This window comes from Topomyia yanbarensis, chromosome 2, assembly GCF_030247195.1.
Source record: "Topomyia yanbarensis strain Yona2022 chromosome 2, ASM3024719v1, whole genome shotgun sequence".
Lineage (NCBI taxonomy): Eukaryota > Metazoa > Arthropoda > Insecta > Diptera > Culicidae > Topomyia > Topomyia yanbarensis.
Window position 1 is genome coordinate 99,251,740 of NC_080671.1, and position 21,745 is coordinate 99,273,484.

Consider the following 21,745-nt stretch of genomic DNA (forward strand, 5'->3'; position numbering starts at 1 on the left):
CATTTCTGTAACACCATTCAACCACTCACGATGGTAATCTGTGAAAGGGGCTGCTTATAAAATGCACAGAAATAATGACACAACCTTCCTAAGTACAGAAAAATGCTAAATAAGCACAATTGTTCTTCAATTTCTTCAACGTACTGATTTGATTCGAAAATAGTATAGCTCACTTATGACATGAATTATGCTATCATACTTCTAAATAGTCGCAATCTTGAGATTCAGAAATCATGAATATGCATGCTCATTAGCGCTACCTAGTGGCAGAATCCCAAACTATTCAGTGTTCCGCTTCTTAGGTATTTATCTCTTGTGCAACTCTATCGAAGATACCGTCCTGCTAACAAATCAGGAATTCGAGATACAGTAGGCCAAAAATGGTATGGCCACTAGCGCCACGTAGTAACAGAATATCAAATTATGTTGCATACCACCTCATAGGCTTTGATCGCCAGAACAAAATTGCCGAAGACACTTATCTGCTGAAAAATCAGACACTTTAGATACAGTAGATCGAAAAAAAATAATGCTCACTAGCGCCCTGGCGGTAGAATTCCATCATGTTATTTTGACCATCCGAAAGGCCAGTATCTACTGCCCAATTTTGCAGAAGAAAATAGTGCTCCGAATGATACGGATCACGAAGTATTCTAAAGACTATCTGTGTTGTACAAAGTACACGCGCGAGTGCTCGTGTTACAAAATTTGGCGCGAGTGCCGGAGGGTTAAAATCACAAAATATTTTTTTCTGTGTACTGGAAAACGGTACAGGAGTGGATCCAGAAAAGAATTTCGGAGGGGGTCCGAAATTTCGATTTTGAAATGTTCAATATACAATATATAATATGTAATACCCTTTTTTAAATTAAAATCAGTTTTGGTTGTCGAATCTGGTTTGGAATAGTTTGGAATTTAGAACGAATTTAGAAAAGAAAATATTTTAAAATTACTCAACGAGATTAAAAATTTCGGGGGGGTCCGGACCCCCAGGACCCTCCCCCTGGATCCGCCACTGAAACGGTACAATGACCGTTTTTGCAGGGTTCACGTTGAGTCCCTTTTTTTGAAAGATCAAGTCGTGAAGAAGCTCAGGGTTAATTGAATCCGACCGCTTTGTACAGATTAATGTTTTTACCTTACAAAAACTTTATTAACATTAAGGGGTTTGAGCTCACGAACAATCGCTGGTTTTGAGTTTCCAGGTGAATATAAAGCAATCACACTATTTCGTTTGAAATACATCACAGCCCAAGTAACAATTTAAGTTTTATGGCACGCTACAAGTGCAATCTATGTTTTATCAGTGGCTATAAAACAACCATAAAACCTCAATTGTTACTAGGGAGATGACCTGTTTGCGTTTAGTTTTGTCAAAACGTTTTTGTACGCTTATAAACGATACTGCGAACTGTCAGCCAATTTATAGACAGCTGATGCCAGTGCGACAACTGCGCGAACGGTCTAAAGTTGGTTACACTTCGAGTGTCGGACTCTGTACATATTTAATTGAAAATTCCAAAATTTAGAAAAGTTCAAGAGTATATGGTTGCATGATGAAATTGTAAGGAAAATTTAAGTAAATAACAAAATACGATCCTGGTCAATTCAGTTATAGAAAACGCTATTAAAAAAAATGCATAAAAACATAATTGTATAAAATCATCATTATTCGTCGAATCTCTTGTACGTAACTTGCTATCGCGCGTCGAGACCTTCTTTCGCAGAAAACATTTGTTTGCTCGCCACCGGCATCGTGAGGGTAATTCACATACCGCATTTTGTCATTCACACAAACGTAATCATCGTAAAAGCTGTCTTGGTGTTCGCGATCAGTTATTCTTCCATGCCTCTTGTCCTCGCGAATGGGGCTGGCTTTTGGTTTGGCGGTGCTGGACGCTGCTTTTGTAGTGATGCGTTCAACTTGGCATCTTCCGCGCAAGGTGCGCCGTCTGATTGTAGTGCTGGCATTTGTCCTTGATGGGTACATAGTGTAGTGCGTAAGAATCCGTAGGATTGGCCACCCTGGCAATGAATCACCCTATACTTACCCGATGTTTAGGAGAATCAACCAATATACCAAGTGGTGTCAAAAAATGTTTGAGCAAGAAAAAATGAAGACAAATAATGAAAAGGATCGGGTACCACAATGAATATCTTGCTCAATAACATTTCAATCAATAACAATTACGCTGGAAAACAAAATAATTGTGAACAATAATTTTCATTTTTAAGAAATAAACTGTAATACTTGTTCTTTTAAATGCATTGTACGACATGATGCCCGCATATTTTACCCGATAAAATATGGCTTGACGAGCGTCTAGCTCTACGGCAAGAATATGTTATCAGAAGCCAAGCAACGGGTTATCAACGTTTTCACATTTTCGGACTGAATAATCATTAGTTTCCCGTTGAATCTCGCAACAAATATATTTCACTTCTAACGATGACTGATAACGCAAATATGACACTTGGACGGTTTAATTCGTACACAGAAAGCATTTGATTGTTGGCGGTGATTTTGTTGCACTGGCACTACTTTGCAATAGTTTGCAAATCTGCACCTTTTCTATCCACTGGTCAATGCCAATTTCGAGTAGTTTGAACTGATTAGAGCTACTATAGCACTTTTTTCATCTATTTTAAATATACACTAGAATGCGTTTGTTCTAAAAACTTTCCTCGATCGGTAAACTCTAGTAGAATAATTAAAATCATATAATTTACATTTGTTTTAAAACAAGACTGTGATTGTTCGTTTCCAATACTGATTATACAACACTTATTACTTGTGGTAATCCCGCGGTGCAAGCCTGTTGCTTTTTGCGACAGTTCTAACGTTTCACTCTAGTTTAAGCTTTACCTATCAGCGAAAATAATTTACAAAAGCTCTGCCTTTAGCTTAACCTACGATCCTGAAGTTGCACAGTTAAGAGCCTTCACTTAAAATTATGTGACTGTTTTTGAGTTATTTCCTGTGTTCTGTTCCCTTAATTTACGTAGTGCTCTCTAGGATTTTTTCTATCATGAAATTAAAATGTCTTATTATAATAAAAATATTAACAGTCAATAGTTGATAGCCTTAGGAAAAAAATTTAGAAAGCTTTTTAAGAACAGATTTATGAGCACCACTTTCCCCTTAGGATAACAGCTGCCTGCGCCTACAGCAACAGCTTGACCAGGGCTCCGATTGCCAGCAGCACGTGCGAAATCAGCACCATCGAAGCGGCGGATTTCGACTTGGGTGACACGGTGGACGTCGAAGGCCGCAGAATGTCACCCAGATTGGTGATGATGTCCGGCAGTGGTTTAATCTTCGGATCACAGGCAGTATTTTCGATGGCATCCTTCACGGTGGCCGTCAAAATACGGAAGTTAGTATCCTTCGGATCCAGCTTGGAGTACATGTACTGGTGCATCCGATCGGATAGAACCCACAGGTTGCTTTCATCGTCTACTTTGACGTCGTTGGGAAAGACCATGTCCGTAACACTCATGTACACACGGCCGAGCGATTTGATGGTGTATGCTCGGTTGGATGTTTTCCAGCACGTTACGGCGTTCAAATTCGGAAGAGCGTAGAAGATTACTCCGGTCTTCCGATCGAGGAAGGCAACACCGGCTTGTCCGTTAGGACCTCGAGATCCCAAAACTTTAAATTCACGGTAGATTTTATCCGAAGTCGCCAACGTTTGATTCCGGAGTATTCTGGTGGATACTGCAAATTCGTTTGTCGAACTCAGCGGGTGGAAGTACAGTGTCGAGAAGTTGTCATTCTGCGGTCGAGACAGTGCTATTCCGAACAGACCATCATCCCACTGAAATGAGATTCCAGTGATCGTGTAATTTCCGGCCAGCGGATCCGGATGGAAGAAGTGATGCTTAATACGCCACGATTCCTGCAACTTCCAGGAATAGACCACCAACCCGGGAGCTCCAAGATCCGCGGCATAGGCAAACGTATCGTCGCAATCCGTATCTTCGACGGCAATGTTTGCGTAGAAGGAACTCTCTTTGATGTGATCTTTGGGAAATTTGTACCGCCGAAGTAGATTGTCATTGTGTAGATCGTACACCAGCAGCGAGGTAGGAGCTTGAACCTTCAGATCGCCAAGAATGTCGGACACTCCGGTGTCCAGTACCCAGAGTCGACCGCAGCGATCAGCCCGTATCCGGAAGGGGGATACGATTTCCGGTGCTTCCTCGTCACCCATCTGTCGATGGGCATTCCAGCTGGGGTAGGGTTTTAGCTTCGGGGACTGAGTGCCGGTTTCTGGAATATAAAAAAAATGAGAAATAAATGCTATTAGTAAAAAATTATGAACAAGAAATGCGTAAAACTATAAAGCGACACAGTCACAAAGGATTTATATCTATAGCGATAAAACCCAACCTTTAAACCGCACCCGGTCCGGAACATTAATGAGTTCTTTCAGCGAAACCATTCATTCTAACGCTGTCCTCGTTAAAACGAACAAGTCCACTCAGCACTGCACAGTTTTAATTGTCTTTGCTCTGATTTACTTCCGCAAGTACCAGCATAGCGGTGGAGCAGATAATTTAAATATTGACTCGACTTACCGGCATTGACCGGTAGCTGCCGGACAAAAGTGGGTAGTGGTAGTGGAGAAGAACGGAACCTCTGATGGTCGGGTCAGTTTGAGCTATTAATTAGAATCCAATAATAGATATGCGAACTCTAAAGGTGTCAAGCTAGGTGCACAGAACGATTGGAATTGGACACTAGAACTAGTCATTTAACCTTTTCAACTATGCTGTAAACCGGTTGATTGATTGTTTTTCTCTCCATATTACAAATGGGAGGAGCTATTTGGTTTTGCATTCCGACGAAGGTTATCGTTACTGGAACTAAGCTAGTATATCTCTCTCGTAAACCTCATGGTATTGTTTGTGGATAGTTGGTCGACTGGTTTTGTTTTTATTGGCCGGGATACCACAGTTCGGTTATTTTTCATGGTCGATAACTGGTTCCGGGATTATTTGGATGTTTGTTTGGCTGATACTGTATTCCTATTAGACCCGTATATGAATTTACTTTTGCTAAAAACACCTTTCAATCGAATGACGACATATGACTTTTGTCCCATGCCGAATTTGAACGGTACGCGCGAAGTTTGATTGCTGAATGTATTCTAGCTCTAGGAGACACAGTTTGAGCCGCACCTATCGCGGAATGGGATAAGCACCATTAAAAGAGCGTTTTCCACAAAATCGAGACGAAACGAAGCGAAAATAAGAAAGAGAACATTCTTATCTACAACTTTGTCGAAGAATATCTAACTTTATTAGGTATGGAATTTGCCGTTCGACTTTGCCTCATCAGAATCCGACACTAACTTAGTGACAGGACTAAACTAAGCTCGAAAACGAAAACACTATTTATGTTGCAAAAAAAATCCAAGCTATACTATTTGTGTTTCTGAGCAAACTGAGTTGCGCGTGATGTTCCGCTAGAAAAGTAGTTTTTATCAAGCTGTTCAGAATTATTTGACCGAAAGTTGATTTGGCTTCGCCAGCCAATGCAACATGCACTCTGCTATATCCCTCCTTAATGAGCATGACCATGATGACCGTACAATTCGTTGTTGCTACTCCTTGATTGACCAGAACAAGCGAAATTGCACAGAGAATTAACGAAAATCCATCCTCAATATACACGTTTCGCTAGTTCTGTATTTTGAAATGCCAATAACGGTGCCGGCCACGTCCTTACAGTCATCGGGGAAGGAAAAGAATGTTAGTGTAACAAACGTTGTTATGGAGACCGTGTATACTAGACTGGTTCAATTTCTGACTTTTAGCTCCACCAGGCTTTACTGATTCCTTTGATGGCCCTTAGTAATTGTACACATTTTGGTACCGATCGGTTGTTTCTACTGACCCTCCAAAAATTTGAAAGTTTATATGGAAATTAGTATGGAAAATCGGTTAAAATTAAAAATAAATTCCTAAAAAATCACCTCATCAATCAATTCATGAGAAAACTATATATTTCTAAATTCATTCGTGGAACATTGTAAGTTTTTGAAAATTCGCTGAGAAAAGTTATTAACTAAAAAAGCAGCATGGCTTCAAAACAAGTGGATTTTATTATTAATCATAGCAACCCTGTTTGAATAGCTTCATCGTTATACAAGTGTAAACTAGGCTTACCACCCACCGCTCCCGTATGGCAGATGCAGTTATTCAAACAGGGTTGCTATGATTAGTAATAAAATCCACTTGTTTTGAAGCCATGCTGTTTCTTTAGTTAATAACTTTTCTCAGTGAATTTTCACAAACTTTCATTGTTCCACGAATGTGTTCAGTAGAAGAGTACCTTTAGAAATATATAGTTTTCTCATGAATAAGATAATTTTTAAGGAATTTATTTTCAATGTTAACCGATTTTCCATACTAATTTCCATATAAACTTTGAAATTTTTGGAGGGTCCTTAGACACAAGCGATCGGTACCAAAATTTGCACAATTACTAAGGGTCATAAATGCAACTTCACGATTGCCACGGGAAGGAGTTTTTGTTAGTAGGATGGGGTAAAGTGTTACATAAATCTGGATTCACCGTGATAAGTGATACGATCTATACAACTCTCAGAAGTGTTTTTTTATTCATTTCGTTTATTTGGTAGGCACAAATGCGTTAGTTTGGCGGCGCCAAATTCTTTTGTTTTTACATTTTGGATATTAAAATTAGGAGGTTACAATGTTGAAATATTTTTTTTATACAAAAGAAAAGAAAGTTTACAGCTATCTTAAGACTAGAAATAACATTCAATATACAAGAGAGGGCCAAAAGATTTTTTTTATGATTTTTTTTTAAAGCAGGGGATTCAGTTTGATATACAAGAGGGGGAGTAATAGTATTTTACGAAATATTTTACAGTTATCTTAAAACTAACAATATAGTTTAGTACACAAAAGGAGGAACAAACATTTATGAGATATTTCACAGATATCTTAAAACTAGGGATACAATTCTATTTACAAGATGGAGGACAAGAGTTTCAATAAAGAGTAAAAATTACAGCTATCTTAAAACTAGGAATACAGAATACAAATTTGATTTTTTTTTGGTCAAGATCAGGCATTGTAATTCTCTCTCACTCACGCGAGAAGAGGCTTATCCGATGTCCAACTTTTCCGAGATAAGATGAGTCGCAAAATTCTCCGTCTCCACAAATAGCGTGAGAATACATTTTCCGGATAAAGTTTATTTGATTTTTTCCTTCTCATCGGAAAAGGTGATAATTTTTTAATTTCGTGGAAATCAATGAAAGCGTAAAACATACATTTAATTTCAAAGAAAAGTGCCAAAGAAGTACGACAGACTTGTTTTTTCGTGTTTTGGAATAGCGACAGCAAGGCAGCGACCGCAAAAAGGATACCATGATAAACTCATTCGCTCATTCTCCGGTGGTTTTATTTATCCGGAGAAATAACACGTTGTCTTTATCCGGAGAAGTTGTGTGAGTGCCAATAACTTTTCGTGTGAAAATGTGAGTTTTTATTGTCGCAGTAGCAAATTAACCGGACGCATTTACTCATATGAGCGATAAATGCAATGTCTGGTCAAGATATTCAGAGGGTGGTTTATTTCCACATCAGTGTAGCAGTAGTTGTATCAAGGACAGGGGAGAGAAGGCGTATGGTGACAGGGAAAGAAGAGCAAAACTTGCAACTTTCGCTCAAACGGGAGATCAGCGAAACAAATTTGCGTCTCAGTCTAGTTGGTCGTCGAGTACCGGATTGGCGGATGGTATTCTTCGGATCCGCGGGAAATCCTTCAAAAGTCATCGGACCTCGAGTCGCTCTCGCTTCAGTTTCTTTCTATACAGGCGTAGTGGTAAGGGCGACGGCGGTTACATATTGGCACTCTGGATCTGATCGGTTCCACAAGGCAGGAGGAAACTTCTAAAAACGATAAATAAAAATTGGGATATTTATCGTTTTTATGAAAGTATAAAGAAGGGACATATAGGGGAAATCACGAGTTGCAAGCATATCTCGGACTGGTACATTGGGTGGTCTACCTCGGGCCCGAAGGGAATCCTTTAACTGAGACCTAGCGTCCAAATACCCGGCGCATACCCAGACAACGAGCTCGATGTCGTGATAGCCCTCGTCACAAGCGCACAGACTACTCTCCGCAAGCCCAATACGCCGCAAATGCGCATCCAAGGTGTAGCGGTTGGACATAAGTCGGGACATTACACGAATAAAATCCCGACCCACATCCATCTCCCTGAACCAAGGCTTCGTTGATACCATTGGGATAATCGAATGTAGCCATCGTCCAAGTTCACCATTGCTCCACGAGGTTTGCCAACTGTTGAGTGTCCTCTGACGACAAATACTAAAAAATTCGTTGAAGCAGATTGGTCTTTCGTATATGTCACCATTTAATGCGCCCACCTTTGCTAATGAGTCGGCCTTTTCATTGCCCGGGATAGAGCAATGAGAGGGGACACAAACAAAGGTAATCTGATAAGATTTTTCGGATAACGTACACAAGGACTCCCGTATCTTCCCCAGAAAATACGGGAATTGCTTTTTAGGCTTCACTGCACGAAGAGCCTCGATAGAGTTGAGGCTGTCCGAAACGATGAAGTAGTGATCTGTGGGCAGAGTGTCGATGATCCCAAGGGTGTACTGAATTGCAGCTAACTCTGCGACCTAAACTGAAGCGGGATCATTGAACTTGAATGAAGTGGTGATAGTATTGTTGAAGATCCGTCAGTGTAAAACATTTTGTCACAGTCGACTTCTCGGAATTTATTATAAAATATATTGGGGATCACTTGCGGGCGTATATGGTCCGGGATTCCACGAATCTCTTCCTTCATGGATGTGCCGAAGAACACAGTAGAATCAGAAGTATCTAGGAAACGAACACGGTTGGGAGTATATGAAGAAGGATTAATGTTCTGTGCCATGTAGTCGAAGTACAAGGACATAAATCGGGTTTGAGAATTAAGCTCGACGAGCCTCTCGAAGTTTTCAATCACCAACGGGTTCAGAATGTCGCATCGGATGAGCAATCGATATGAGAGTTCCCAAAATCGATTTTTTAGCGGAAGAACGCGCGCCAGCACTACGAGACTCATCGTATGGGTCGAATGCATGCAACCCAAGGCAATGCGCAAGCAACGATACTGGATTCTCTCCAGTTTGATGAAATGTATGTTCGCAGCGGAGCGGAAAAAGAAACACCCGTACTCCATCACCGATAATATCGTTGTTTGGTATAACCAGATCAGGTCACCTGGGTGTGCACCCCACCATGTTCCAGTTATTGCCCAGAGAAATTGATCATTGAAGACCTGATTGATCGTTTCACCCATTAATAGAAGCTGGAGCTCCGCCGGCTCGCGCTTCCTAGAAAAACAGCCAAAAGTCAAAAGCCCCCTTAATATCCAAAACACTGATGCCATCCGCTCTTTGTTAGCATAGGCCATTTGGATTTCTGTAGAAAGCAACGCAAGGCAATCGTTCGTCCCTTTGCCTTTGCGGAAGTCAAATTGTGTATCTGACAGTAAGCGATTTGCTTCAACCCAATTGTCGAGGCGAAACAAGATCATTTTCTCGAACAACTTCCTAATACAGGACAGCATTGCAATCGGTCGATACGAGTTGTGGCCGGAGGCTGGTTTTCCTGGTTTTTGAATGGCGATGACACCTTCTCCCGTGTTTAAGATGGTCATGTTGAAATTGTCACAAAGATCTTGGATTAATGTTGATCTATTATCATCGTGAAGAGAACCCCATACCGTACCGTGTGAGTTAAAGTCTCCTAGAACTAGCCGCGGTGACGGTAAGGATTCCGTGATATTACAAAGTATTCGGTGCACTACCGAGGCTCTAGGAGGAATGTAGATGGAAGCAATGCATTTGCCTTTGATTGGAACATGACAAGCGACAATTTCAATGCCTGGTGTCGAAGGGAGGTTAATTCGGTTGAAAGAATAGCACTTTTTAGTCCCCAAAAGTACTCCTCCATAGGAGCTTTCTCGATCCAGACGAATTATATTAAAGTCGTGGAAGTTTAGATTTATATCGGAAGTTAACCAAGTTTCACATAATGCGAAAGCATCACATTTTAAACTATTTAGTAAAAATTTAAAGGAATCGATTTTCGGGAGGATACTTCTGCTGTTCCACTGTAGAACAGTAATCGGTGACCTCGTTCGATGACTTAGCCATCGAAGGATACGATCGCTGCAAGGCGGGGCCATTTAGTAGTCAACTGCTTCAAAAATGTTTGCGCCATAGGGAGAAAACGTTTTAGAAGGCTTTTAAGAGGATCAGTTACATTGAAAGCTGTGAAAATTAAGTCCACGATGTCAGAAAATTTCATTAGTCCGTTACTGAACTGAGTGTCTGTTTGAATAAAGGGGACACTTGGGATTTCTGGTGTCCCTGGAAGTGGTGGGTACTTCTTGTTAGAATTAAAAGCACTTCCGTTGAATTTATTGATTGTAGTTGGCGCACTCTGAGGAGACGACACCTTGGCACCCTTACGAGGCAATCTAGGGGAGGCTACATTTCTCCTCTTCCTGGATTCCCCTGGGTTAACCAAATATGTTCCCTCTTGTGGGTCGTCAGATTCTTGCTCAACGTGAGCTAAAAGAGCAAAGGAGTTTTCGGAAGGGATAGATGGCTTAAGAATTTCTGTATAAGAGCGCTTCGAGCGTTCCTTAAGGGAGCGCTTAATTTTATCCCCGCGCTGTTTGTACGCGGGGCATGATTTAAGATCATGCGGAAGGCCCCCGCAGTAAATACACTTTTCAGTTTCTCTACCGCAAGCGTCATCCTCATGCTCTCCCTCGCATTTGCCGCACCTTTTCTTATTGCCACAATAGGTGGCTGTGTGGCCCAGCTGCTTGCAATTGCTGCAGTTCATTACCCGCGGTACAAACAGGCGAACAGGTAGACGAACCTTATCCAGTTGGGGAGAGAAGACCCGGAGAAAGTGACCCGAAGCGAGTCTGACAATGAATAAGTTGTCTTATTATTCTCAGTTTTTGCTGAATACAATTGCTTGCATTCCAGAATCTTCACATGTTGAAGTGAGGGGTCCTTAAAGCAACCAACCACATACTTCAACACGTTTTCGCACTTCAAACCCGGTTCGGCGACTACCCCATCGATCTCCACTGCCATACAAGGTACATACGCTTTAAATTGCTTTGTAAAACGGTCGCTTCGAGCAATCTGGTTTGCCTGGTCGAGGTCATTCACTAATATGCGTATCTTATTAGCTCTAACACGTGTTATCTGAGCTACGGCCAGGTAGTTAGAAGTCAGCTCCCGTAAGATCTCTAAAATATTAAGCGAAAACGATCTGCCTCGATCGAGAGCTCAGACGATTGTGTGATATAACTTTTTGACATCGTTTAACTTTCAATTGAATCGTTTCATTCATTTTGTTCTGCTTGTTCTCTTATTTTTTATTCATTTTATCAATTCCATTCGTTTTGTTTACTTGATTCGTTGGATTTATTTATTCATTTAATTGATTTGTTTATTTTATTCATATCATTAATTTCATTAACTTTATTCATTTTATTCATTTCGTTGACTCATTGTATTCATTTGATCATTTGATTAATTTGATTCGTTTGATTCATAAGACTCATTTTATTGTTTAATTCACTTTTTCATTTTATTCATATCATGTTCAGTAGGGCATTGCAAAAAAAAATTTTTTTTGAATTCTCAAAGGCCCCCCCCTCTCATATTGTGACAAATGTCAAAGTAAGCTCAGATGCCAAATTTCACATCATTTGGACAATTTTAGACCCCCGCCCACTTCGCTTGAAATTTTTTGAAATTGGTACTATGGGAAAATATGGAGGAAAAATACATTAAATGCTATAACTTTTGTACTGGGTCATTTTGGCCCCAAAATCCCCTATTTTTAATGATTTTTATGCTCCGTGATGCAAATCACACATATTTTGTAGTTTTTATAATGTGAAAAAATCTCAGAAATCGAATGGAACCCTTTTGACCTTAGTCCGAATACGAGAAGTTGGGGTTAAATGGCCTTTTGTCGTTCATATTAAACTTCATCATTTTCTCGTGAATATATCTCTATTATTGTTCACTCAATTTTCGTAAACTATACCTTGTTGAACGTGGAAAATCCTTAGGATTATAACAAAAATAGATTCGTTACCGGTAAAATTCAGGAACATCAAATTATCTGACATATAGTGTCGATTTCACATTTTTATCATCAAATCGCACATATTAACTCCATTTAACAACAAAATTCTTATTTAATTTACTACTTTTAGTGTAAAATATGCTTAGGGATCACATGAGAAAAGTTTCATTCCTGGAAAAATAGGGGAAGTTGAGGTATTAGGACAAATAATGAAAAAAATGAGATTTGTAGAGTAAATATCAAAAAGTTTGATGTTTCTGAATTTTACCTTTAACGTTTTTATTTTTGTTTTATTCCTCAGAATTTTGCACGTTCAATAAGTTACATTTTATGAAAATTGATTGAAGAATAATGGAGATATATACATGAGAAAATGATAAAATTTAATATGACTGACAAAAAGCCCTATAACCCCAACTTCTCGTATTCGAACTAAAGTCAAAAGGGTTCCGTTCGATTTCTGAGATTTTTTCACATTAGAAAAACTACAAAATATGTATGATTTGCCTCACGGAGCAGAAAAATCATTAAAAATAGGGGATTTTGGGGCCAAAATGACCCAGTACCCCACTTTCCCGTATTTTTCAAGAAACAAATATACCTTCATTCAAATACTTAGATTATTTCCTTCCAAAAGAGGTATAAATTGTAATTTTCTGATTGCTACTTCAAAAGTTATAGCATTTAATGTATTTTTCCTCCATATTTTCCCATACAGGTCGGACTCGATTATCCGGGGATTTGAAAAAAATCTCACCCCGGATAATCGAATCACCCGGATAATCGAATCAAACTTTTTTTTGCGTTATTTCATGAATTTAAGCTTCATTCGTGGAGAAATTGGAAATAAAATGACCAGGGCAAATTTTCCTATTATGTTAAATGTAAATGTACCTATTTTGGCCCTAGTCGATTTTTCAGACTTTCAGGGTGTGATTTGTATTTTCAATTGGTTTTCATTTATTATTCATATTGGTAACGAGCTAACGATATGTATCAGTTGTTTATAGCTATTTGTATAAGAATTTTAAGATAAACTTTTTAATAAGGTGTGTCTTTTGCAATACAAGTCAAACTCGATTACCCAGGGCTTAGATTTTCCGAGCTAACTGATTCGATTACTCGAATACCAGAAAAAATAAAGTTTGTAAGTAAACTGGGGGTCGTCTGTTTCCTGGATCTAGTTTAATTTACGTGGAGTGTCACATATCACAGCTAACATGTCTAGTCATTCTAATTAGAAGAGGGCGTGTTGCGCACCCACAAAGAGATCCTTGTTCTTGTCCTCGTAGCATTATTTAGTTGACCAATACTGTATTGTCAGGTAATAACTACGCGTGTAGTCTTCGCAAACTGTCCCACTCATACTTGACAGGTTCCCGGGCGCTTTAGCGAGAAGTACTGCTGGCGCCTTCTTTATATAGCCTATCATTCATCTTTGCTTGAGCTACCCAAGAATTGAAATCACCTCCAGTGACGGCCGGGTCTCTTTTCAGAATCTCGTTAACCATTTCTTGACCAACTATTTTCTATCGCGTATAGGGTCCCAAAACTATTTTTCCTTAAAACTGTTGGCGTCAAGAAACACGAAAAACCTGGTTTAAGAAAGATAAGTGCTTCTTTTGCAGCTGCTCAATATTTACCTTCCGATCTAGCCCAATTGCATAAAAAAGGTGGCAATCTAAATTAGAAAGATTTAGCAGCTTTCAATAATATTCCCAGGCTAAGAAAATATTCCAAAATTTTATTTTCGCCATTAACAGAAACTATCCCTGGCAGCACTGCTTCAGCGGAACCCAAGTAGATTAATTGTAATGAATTCTGTTCTAATGCTAATATTTATAACTTTTAGTGCTCAAATGAAAGATCTTAATCGCAGTTATTAGCCTTACTTGACGTTGTGTAAACCAAAAGTTATAGTCATATAGAAACATGGTTGTTCATCAACCAGAAGGGCACGAACGGGTTAAAGATGCTATTGGAATTCTGAGCAGGAATCACTTATTGAAGGGGATAAGGGGAGAAGAGCAATATTGTTTGTGTCAAAGTCCACTGGAACTCAAAGCAGGATATTCATCAGGACCATGATTCTATCAGTATCTGGCAAAAGCATAATCGTCAGCGGAATTCTATCTTAAGAAAGATTCCACTAGACATTTAAGAAGCTTTTCTCTAGAATCCTGCATCAAAATTCAGAGAAAAAACCGTAGAAATATGGATAAATATTGAATCGAAGTTCTGAAATAGATTCCATTGGGATGCTAAGAAAACTTCGATCAGAATCTTGAAAAGTGTTCAAACAGAATCCTGAGAAGCATGTTATCATTATCTCAAGAGATAGCCAGAAACCGAACGAGCAATGTAGGTATAATGACGTTTTATGTGGCCTACAGTAACCGATGTATTACGAGAAAAATGTACTTTTGGTGTAAAATTAAAAGTTGCATATTTGGCAATATTGGCATTAAAAACTTTTCATTTTTTTGGAATCCCTAAACAAATATATCTCGCTGATTGATTCTAGTGCAAACAGTACCAGAGATATAATCCGAAGAAAAAAATTTTTTTAAGCAATTTGTTAAAATTAACCGTTATGTGTCCAACAAAAAACACCTATAACACCTATTTAGATGTTATAGATTCAGGAACTCGTCAACTTTTGGATTCTGTAACATTGAACCGGATGAATGGATCTGGTTCTTGGTAATCCGGATTTTCCGGATTACAGTACTAGGGTATGATTTGTAAATTTAAATAATGCCCTAGCAAAATGAATATCAAAACTCTTCAAATTGTCTCGGAAGTCTGTTATTTATTGTTACGGGACCCTATGGTAGTTTGAAAAATGGAATTGGAATGGAATGGTCATTCACGGCCCTACAAGAACCTGCTCCGGAATGTCCGTTCCGGGGTGAAATCACCAAATGGTTCCAATACCACGAAATACAGCCTATTGATGCTATGCCAAGAATTTTGATATCAATATTGCTAGTATTCCATTGAAATTCACAAATAGTATCCAAACACTGGAACATGCTTCCGGAAATCCGGATTCCCGGGAACCGGTTGAAATAACCCGATTCATTTTTACCAAGTCTAAAAGTAGATGAGTTCTTGAATCCAAAACACCCAAAAGCATCAAAATCGGTTGGAAATTACCTTAGTTATTGGCATTTCAGTTTTGAGGGTATCCGGGTATCCACGTCGGCCTGGGACGTAGTAAAAAAATCAGGAGCCCCTCCTCACTCTCTTCTTACTATATCAAAAACATTATTATCCCAAAAGCTTGACTTAGTGAAGTTCTAAGATGTCACAAAGTTTCAATTTCCAGCTACGGATAAAACATCGGAATTTCATTATTTGTAATCTAAAAAGGTATCCGGGTACCGCGTCGGACACATAACGGTTAAGAATGTTCCCATGGACTGAGGGGCTGTTTAAACGACACAACAATTTAGGTTATTATATACTGGCTCTAAATGAACAATTTCTTCAAAACTGGTTCCAATCCATGAAGGTCGATTCCAAGTTTTGTGTTTTTAGGTCACTTTGCGCGGAATAATCTATATATAAGCTATTTTTGAGGTAGGTTAAAATTTGAGAGGAGGTTAACCCTAGACCCCCCAATTGCCCGAAAAAATGTTCTATTGACTGCAATGATCGAATTAGCACTATAATAAGACATTATAGTTGAAATTTCATTTTTTTCAAAACACCCGGATAATCGAATCATTTTTCCCGGATAATCGAATCACGGATAATCGAATCCCCGGATAATCGAATCCCCGGATAATCGAGTCCGACCTGTAGTACCAATTTCAAAAAATTTCAAGCGAAGTGGGCGGGGGTCTAAAATTGTCCAAATGATGTGAAATTTGGCATCTGAGCTTACTTTGACATTTGTCACAATATAAGAGGGGGGGGCCTTTGAGAATTCAAAAAAATTTTTTTTTTGCAATGCCCCAATGTTCAGCCATTCGTTTCCATTTATTTTCAATCATTCAACTTGTTAGTTTGAGTAAATTTAATTTATTCTATTAATTTCATAACTATTTTTAAATATTGCCTAATTTTTCATTTATGAGAAAATTTTATTTGATTGATTTATTTTATCAAATTTTATAATAATCATTTATCAAATTCTACTCATTTTATGAATTTGATAACTTTATTTTGTCTCTTTTTAAATTTTACTTGTGTCATTGATTTGTGTTCATCACGTCTCTAGTTGGGTGCCTAAATCATATGAGTTCTGCAGTGATATTTGTAAGAAATGTCTCGTCTCACTGCTAGGTGGATTAAGTAAGTTTTTGTCTATTGAAATTGCAATTTGTCGCTACGGTGCTGTTTAGTACCTCTATGACTGTTAAATCTTCCCTACTACATAAGCCAACGCATTATCCGCATCCAAAGCATCTTTCGCGATGTTGCACCTTCCCCGACTAATGAAGTCTTGGTCCATATAACTGAGCCATATAAAGTGTAGTGTAGTTTGACTTTGATCTTGAGATACTTACAAACTACTTAATAGTACAGTTAACAACTATCGATCCGTGCACAAGGCCACTACCAGTCAGTTGAAAGGTATAGGAACAATTAATTTTTTCGTGTTCTCACATCGTACGGAACAAAAATCCGGGTGCAGCTGCAACAGCCAATCGAGAGGGTTGGTTTGCCGCAAGCTACACCTCTGTTAGCCATAGAACAGCTGAGCCGAACTATCCGGCTTAAGATGGGGTATCGGCGTGGTGACTAGCAAACTATACATAGCTCTAATTGATTGTATGTAGATGGAATGGCTTGGACATGGACTAATGCGGAAAGGTTCTTGAAGCTTATACGTTCTACTAGCAGACTGTTGCGGTTTGAAGTATGGGTGCCGCAAAAACAGGTGCGGTAAATTCTAGTAAGGTTTTTCCTAGTTGCACTTTAATTGCAATTTGATTTGCGGTCTTTACTATATAAAGAACCCGATAGTCTTATGAAATTTTGTTTCATAAACATATTACCTTGCTAACCTTTGTACAATATTCAAAAAAAAGTTCATAATGATCATAACAATTCAACAAGACTCCGCACTGCAATGAACTTACCCTTAAATGTGCAATGTTGTTTAAAAGCAAGATTCCTACAAACGTCTTAAAATCATCGTAGACCGTATTAGAGTTGTGAGACAGCGCGTGTCAGGGCAACAGACACGCCTATCAGTAAATTTGGCACCACTGAATTGTCCGTGAAAGGTGCACCGAAGCACTCTATTAATCAAGTGTAAATAATCGGTACCGCCGCCGGTTGACTGATACCAACCCGTTTCGCACAGAAAGTGAGAGTGACCGGTTTTTAGTTTCAGATTCCGAAGAGTTTAAATCTATTCCATGGTTGAAATGATTTTGCGCTCGCTCTTCCATGACTCATAGCGGAAATATAAGAGCAAACTCTTTTTTTTTTCTCACAATTCATCAACACGAATTAGCGAATTTTTGGCCAATTATAACGAACACCCACCGTGGTAAATTCGAAGCCTTGCACCGCCGTGTCGTGCCGTGACTCGGCGGCAACAAGGCATCAAGTGACGACGATCCGCTTAGGCTTGGTGTAGCGGTGGTAGAGGTACCTAGTTTAAGTCAAATTGCCGTCGAAAAAGCCGCTAATCGTGGGAAAGAATTAATTCGATTTGCTTGGGCTGTTTCTCTTTCGAGAGCATGCGTGCGTTGCGAGGCAGCGCGTTAACCCGTCTGTGAGTTGGTGCGTGGCTGTGCGTGAAACGTAAAAACACCGCATAATTCAGTAAACATATTAAACTTATCATTTGTTTTAGCATTTGAATAATTCAGTGCAGACTTTTAAATTTTCTCGTCTACAGAATATAAAAACCATTCGTCAAAGTCACGTGATTTCAAGCACTGTGCGGAGCCATAAAATCGAATTCTCACGCCTCGCCTTTAGCCCCATTTATTTACACGTGCCAAATCGGATACATTTGCCTCCACTTATGTGCTGATCATTTCCCGTCGTTTTACCTCCGCTATTCCGGGCAGACGTAAGCAAACAAAAATGAAGATCGGGAAGATGATAATGATGATGAGTGTGATGAATAGCGATTGCTGACGTAGTCGTGACTCTGAAGCAACTCCGTGCTTCGGTTGGCACCGATCACAGATAAGTGTTGCCGAGAGAACGTGAATGAATAATTTGCATTATCGATGCATTGTCACGATAGAGATAAATTATTCTGAACCTTTTCCGGTTGGAATTTTGCAAGCATTCCTATTGGATATATTTCTTGTTTTATTGGACGTGTTTTCTAATTATAGGTATGATATAGCGAGAATAAACAAGTTTCTATTATATATTTGAAACCAGTATCAACAATGGATTCAACTTTCATAGCATTTTTTCCAATAACTAATGACTCTAGTTAGAACTGTGCACTTGAGCATACAGCTATAATTGATTACAAGATTAAAAATAGCAACAATGTAATTAAGCGATTTGGTGCACCATAATGGTTTACCGGTAGCTATTTTCACTGAAGTTGAGATCTATGCACCAGCTATACGCCTTAAGGCGAATTGCAACGGGACGTGATTCTGAATGTAATATTCATTGTACGTTTCAGATATGTGCAGGCGTAGGGAATTTCCGATCACGTGTTTCATCGCAAAGGGCTTGAACGTTTGTATGTTAACGTGTTCGATCGGCTGGGCGTTTGAATGTCGCGTGTGCTAGCGTGTATGTAACTTCGCGTATATAAATTCGATTTTATAGCCGTGTGTCTATTCCCATATTCGCGTGTGTTCTAGAATGATCGCGCATGGACCGTGAATTTAATACCTTATTTTTAGTGAATGGTTCAGATGCTAGAAGAGAGTAAGTTTCCCCATATCACTAGGCTTCCCGATCAGGTCGCTATGGAACGTGTTGTCTAGCGAAAATGAGCGTCATTTCTTTAACTGGTCCAACTGAAGGCATGGACCTAGGCAGCTAGAACCGAAGATATACGAAAGTGATTCATTATCGCACGGACATGGGCATTCGAGTGGGACACGGTTATATGAAAAATATAAAATTTTGCTCCGAGCAACTTTCTAGGTTCTATTTGGGTCCTAGAATAACTGTGCAAATTCTATGCTAGATCGGTGAAACTATATTTTTGTGCCCACGCTTTAAAGTTTACCTGTGATTTCGCATGGGAAAATCGACTTTTACAAAATAGTTCTTCTATGAGTCGCCCATCGGCTCCTAAAAATAAGGCGATGCAGGAGTTTTATTGGAAATTTAGCAAAGAAATAATGTCTCGAAAACCGCGAAACGATCTATCGCTTGTGGAAAAAGTTATTCAAAATTTCAATTTTCTAAGCATCCCTACTGCTGACGGTCGAATTATATACAAATTTTTTATTTTTCCCTTATTATGTACCAAAGAAGCCTCAATTTATCCCTCAAAACTCTTGTGAAGTGACCAAAGAGTTCAGAATCATTAATTTAGACACATTAAGAGAAGATCAAAACAAAATTTCATAAAATGGGACATCCAACAGCAGCTAGAAAAAAATGAATATTTTACCAATCGTCACAAATATGGTTTCAAAAATATGGTTTCAGCTATCGAGCTAAAAATTTGCACATCTATGACCCAAACGGTATCCAAAAAGTTACTCAGAGCATTATTTATTAGTGCTAAAAAATCACTTAATCACCTGGGCGTTATCCTGTTTGCGAGGTCAAGGGCGTAGATGATCGTGAAGGTCTTAAGCGTTTGTATGCTAGAAGAGAGTAAGATTTCCATATCATTGGAGTTCCCTGGTTATGTGGCTATGAGACGTGTTGTTTAGTGGATATGAGCCTCATTTTTTATTGGTCCAAACAGACTTCCCAAATGAACATCGAACACTATGTTCGCTCTAGTTTTGTGCTCATCTTAAACCCACATTTCGTGTGCAAACTCGAACGCGCTAATGCGTACTAAAACACGTACACATGTTCGTCTGCACAACCGAACCCCATGTACGTACGCGGTGTTTGTACACACAGGTTCTTGACACTAGTTTTCTCTTTCTATCACTCATCATCACTAGTGTTGACTCATTCTGTTTTGTGTGTGCTTTTCTTGTGTTCGCACACGGTGTTTAAACCTAAGTTTTCACATTGTTCGCTTGGGTTCGGTGTTCGAAGCGAACCTGGACACAAATGAAAAGTAAGTTTGAGGTTGAACGCGTGCACGAAATTTTGTACACAGGTGCAAACTTATCGATATTCATGGGAAGACAGGGTCCAACTGAAGGCATGGACCTATGCTACTAAGTCCGAGGGTCTGTACTCTGAAAACAGGTAGGGGTTTTCGGACGTGACCGATTCATGATCGCACGAACACATGTATTTGTAAGTCCTCGCTTGAGACCGCTTTTATGAGTTTATACGTGCTAAAACGTTCACTCAATTACCGGGGTGTCTTCATGTTTGTGAGATCGCGATACTACTTAATTTTCAATGTAGGGGTCAGTTTCTTGAGCTTGAGAATTTATAAGTGCTACATACATTTTTGCGAAAATAGTTGAGGAAAGTATGATTTTGTTAAAGGTGTGTAGTAATGGTTTTATCACATCAAATAGTAGTAATGGTTTTATCACATCAAATAGCATAGCACATTTTTCGGGCAAAAAACGGGCATTTCGCTATAAAAATGTAATGATAGTTGGTAGAGTTATGTCCATTTCCCCGAAACTCTTTTTTATTTAGAAGGCTTGCGGTGATCATGATGGAAGTACGCGGACCAACTTAAACCTTAAAACTGAAACAAAATAAGTTGGTATAGGTACCTTAACGATTAGTTGAATAAATAGTATTTTTTGCGGTTTGCGGGAACGGGTATCCCAATAAATCGGTGTTTTAGGCTCTAAAAGTTGTACTTGAAAATCTTATCCACAAAACAAAAGTTTATGCGTGAAAACGGAATAGTTGAGATACAAGAAAAATAATCACGAACAATTGAAAAAGAAATGAAGAAGATCTAATGAGTAGTTTTTCGACAATCGTGATCACGGAAAAGCCATTTTTTGGAAAAAAGGACATTTCGAGATGATCGAGTTTAAAGTTATCGAGTAGACGACGTGCGCTCCAAAGCACTATATATTTCGCTCTATTGCTCGAATCTTTATGAAAATTTGGGAAACCATTCTCAAGGAGTATCACTTTTAGATAAATTAAAATTTATTTGTGTGTATAAATGTACGCGTTTATGACCAGGCGTGTTATCGCGAATGCCACGAGCGTTTGTACGTTTGAAATGAGAAAGAAGGTGAGTGTATATGGGAGACTATGCAATTGATTTTACAAGTGAGTGATAATATGAATCTAATTTAAGATATAGTAAAAAAGGAAAAATAGCATGCCAAACAAAGATAAAAAGATGCAAAGAGATTAAGTAGAAGCGTTAAAATTGATCTATTTTATTTTTGGTAGGAATGAGTAGTGGAAAGGCAAACTAATAGAAGTACAACAAAAGCAGACTAATGAAGTAGAAGCAAAGAGCCATGTAACATGCAACCAATT

The 21,745-nt window shown here is 38.9% G+C and overlaps 1 protein-coding gene across 3 annotated transcripts in view; it reads right to left on the reverse strand.

The window, feature by feature from the left end:
* Positions 1-2,414: 2,414 nt before the first annotated feature.
* Positions 2,415-21,745, reverse strand: part of LOC131678974 (protein yellow-like) — a 342,660-nt gene continuing 323,329 nt past the window's right edge. For 2 of the 3 annotated variants that reach the window (XM_058959470.1, XM_058959469.1), the window contains exon 3: positions 2,415-4,276. In XM_058959470.1, coding sequence (XP_058815453.1) covers positions 3,165-4,276 — 1,112 coding nt within the window. In that variant the 3' untranslated portion in view covers positions 2,415-3,164. Of the gene's footprint in view, positions 4,277-4,396; positions 4,532-21,745 lie in introns of those variants that run through there. The other variant, XM_058959471.1, reaches the window with a different exon arrangement.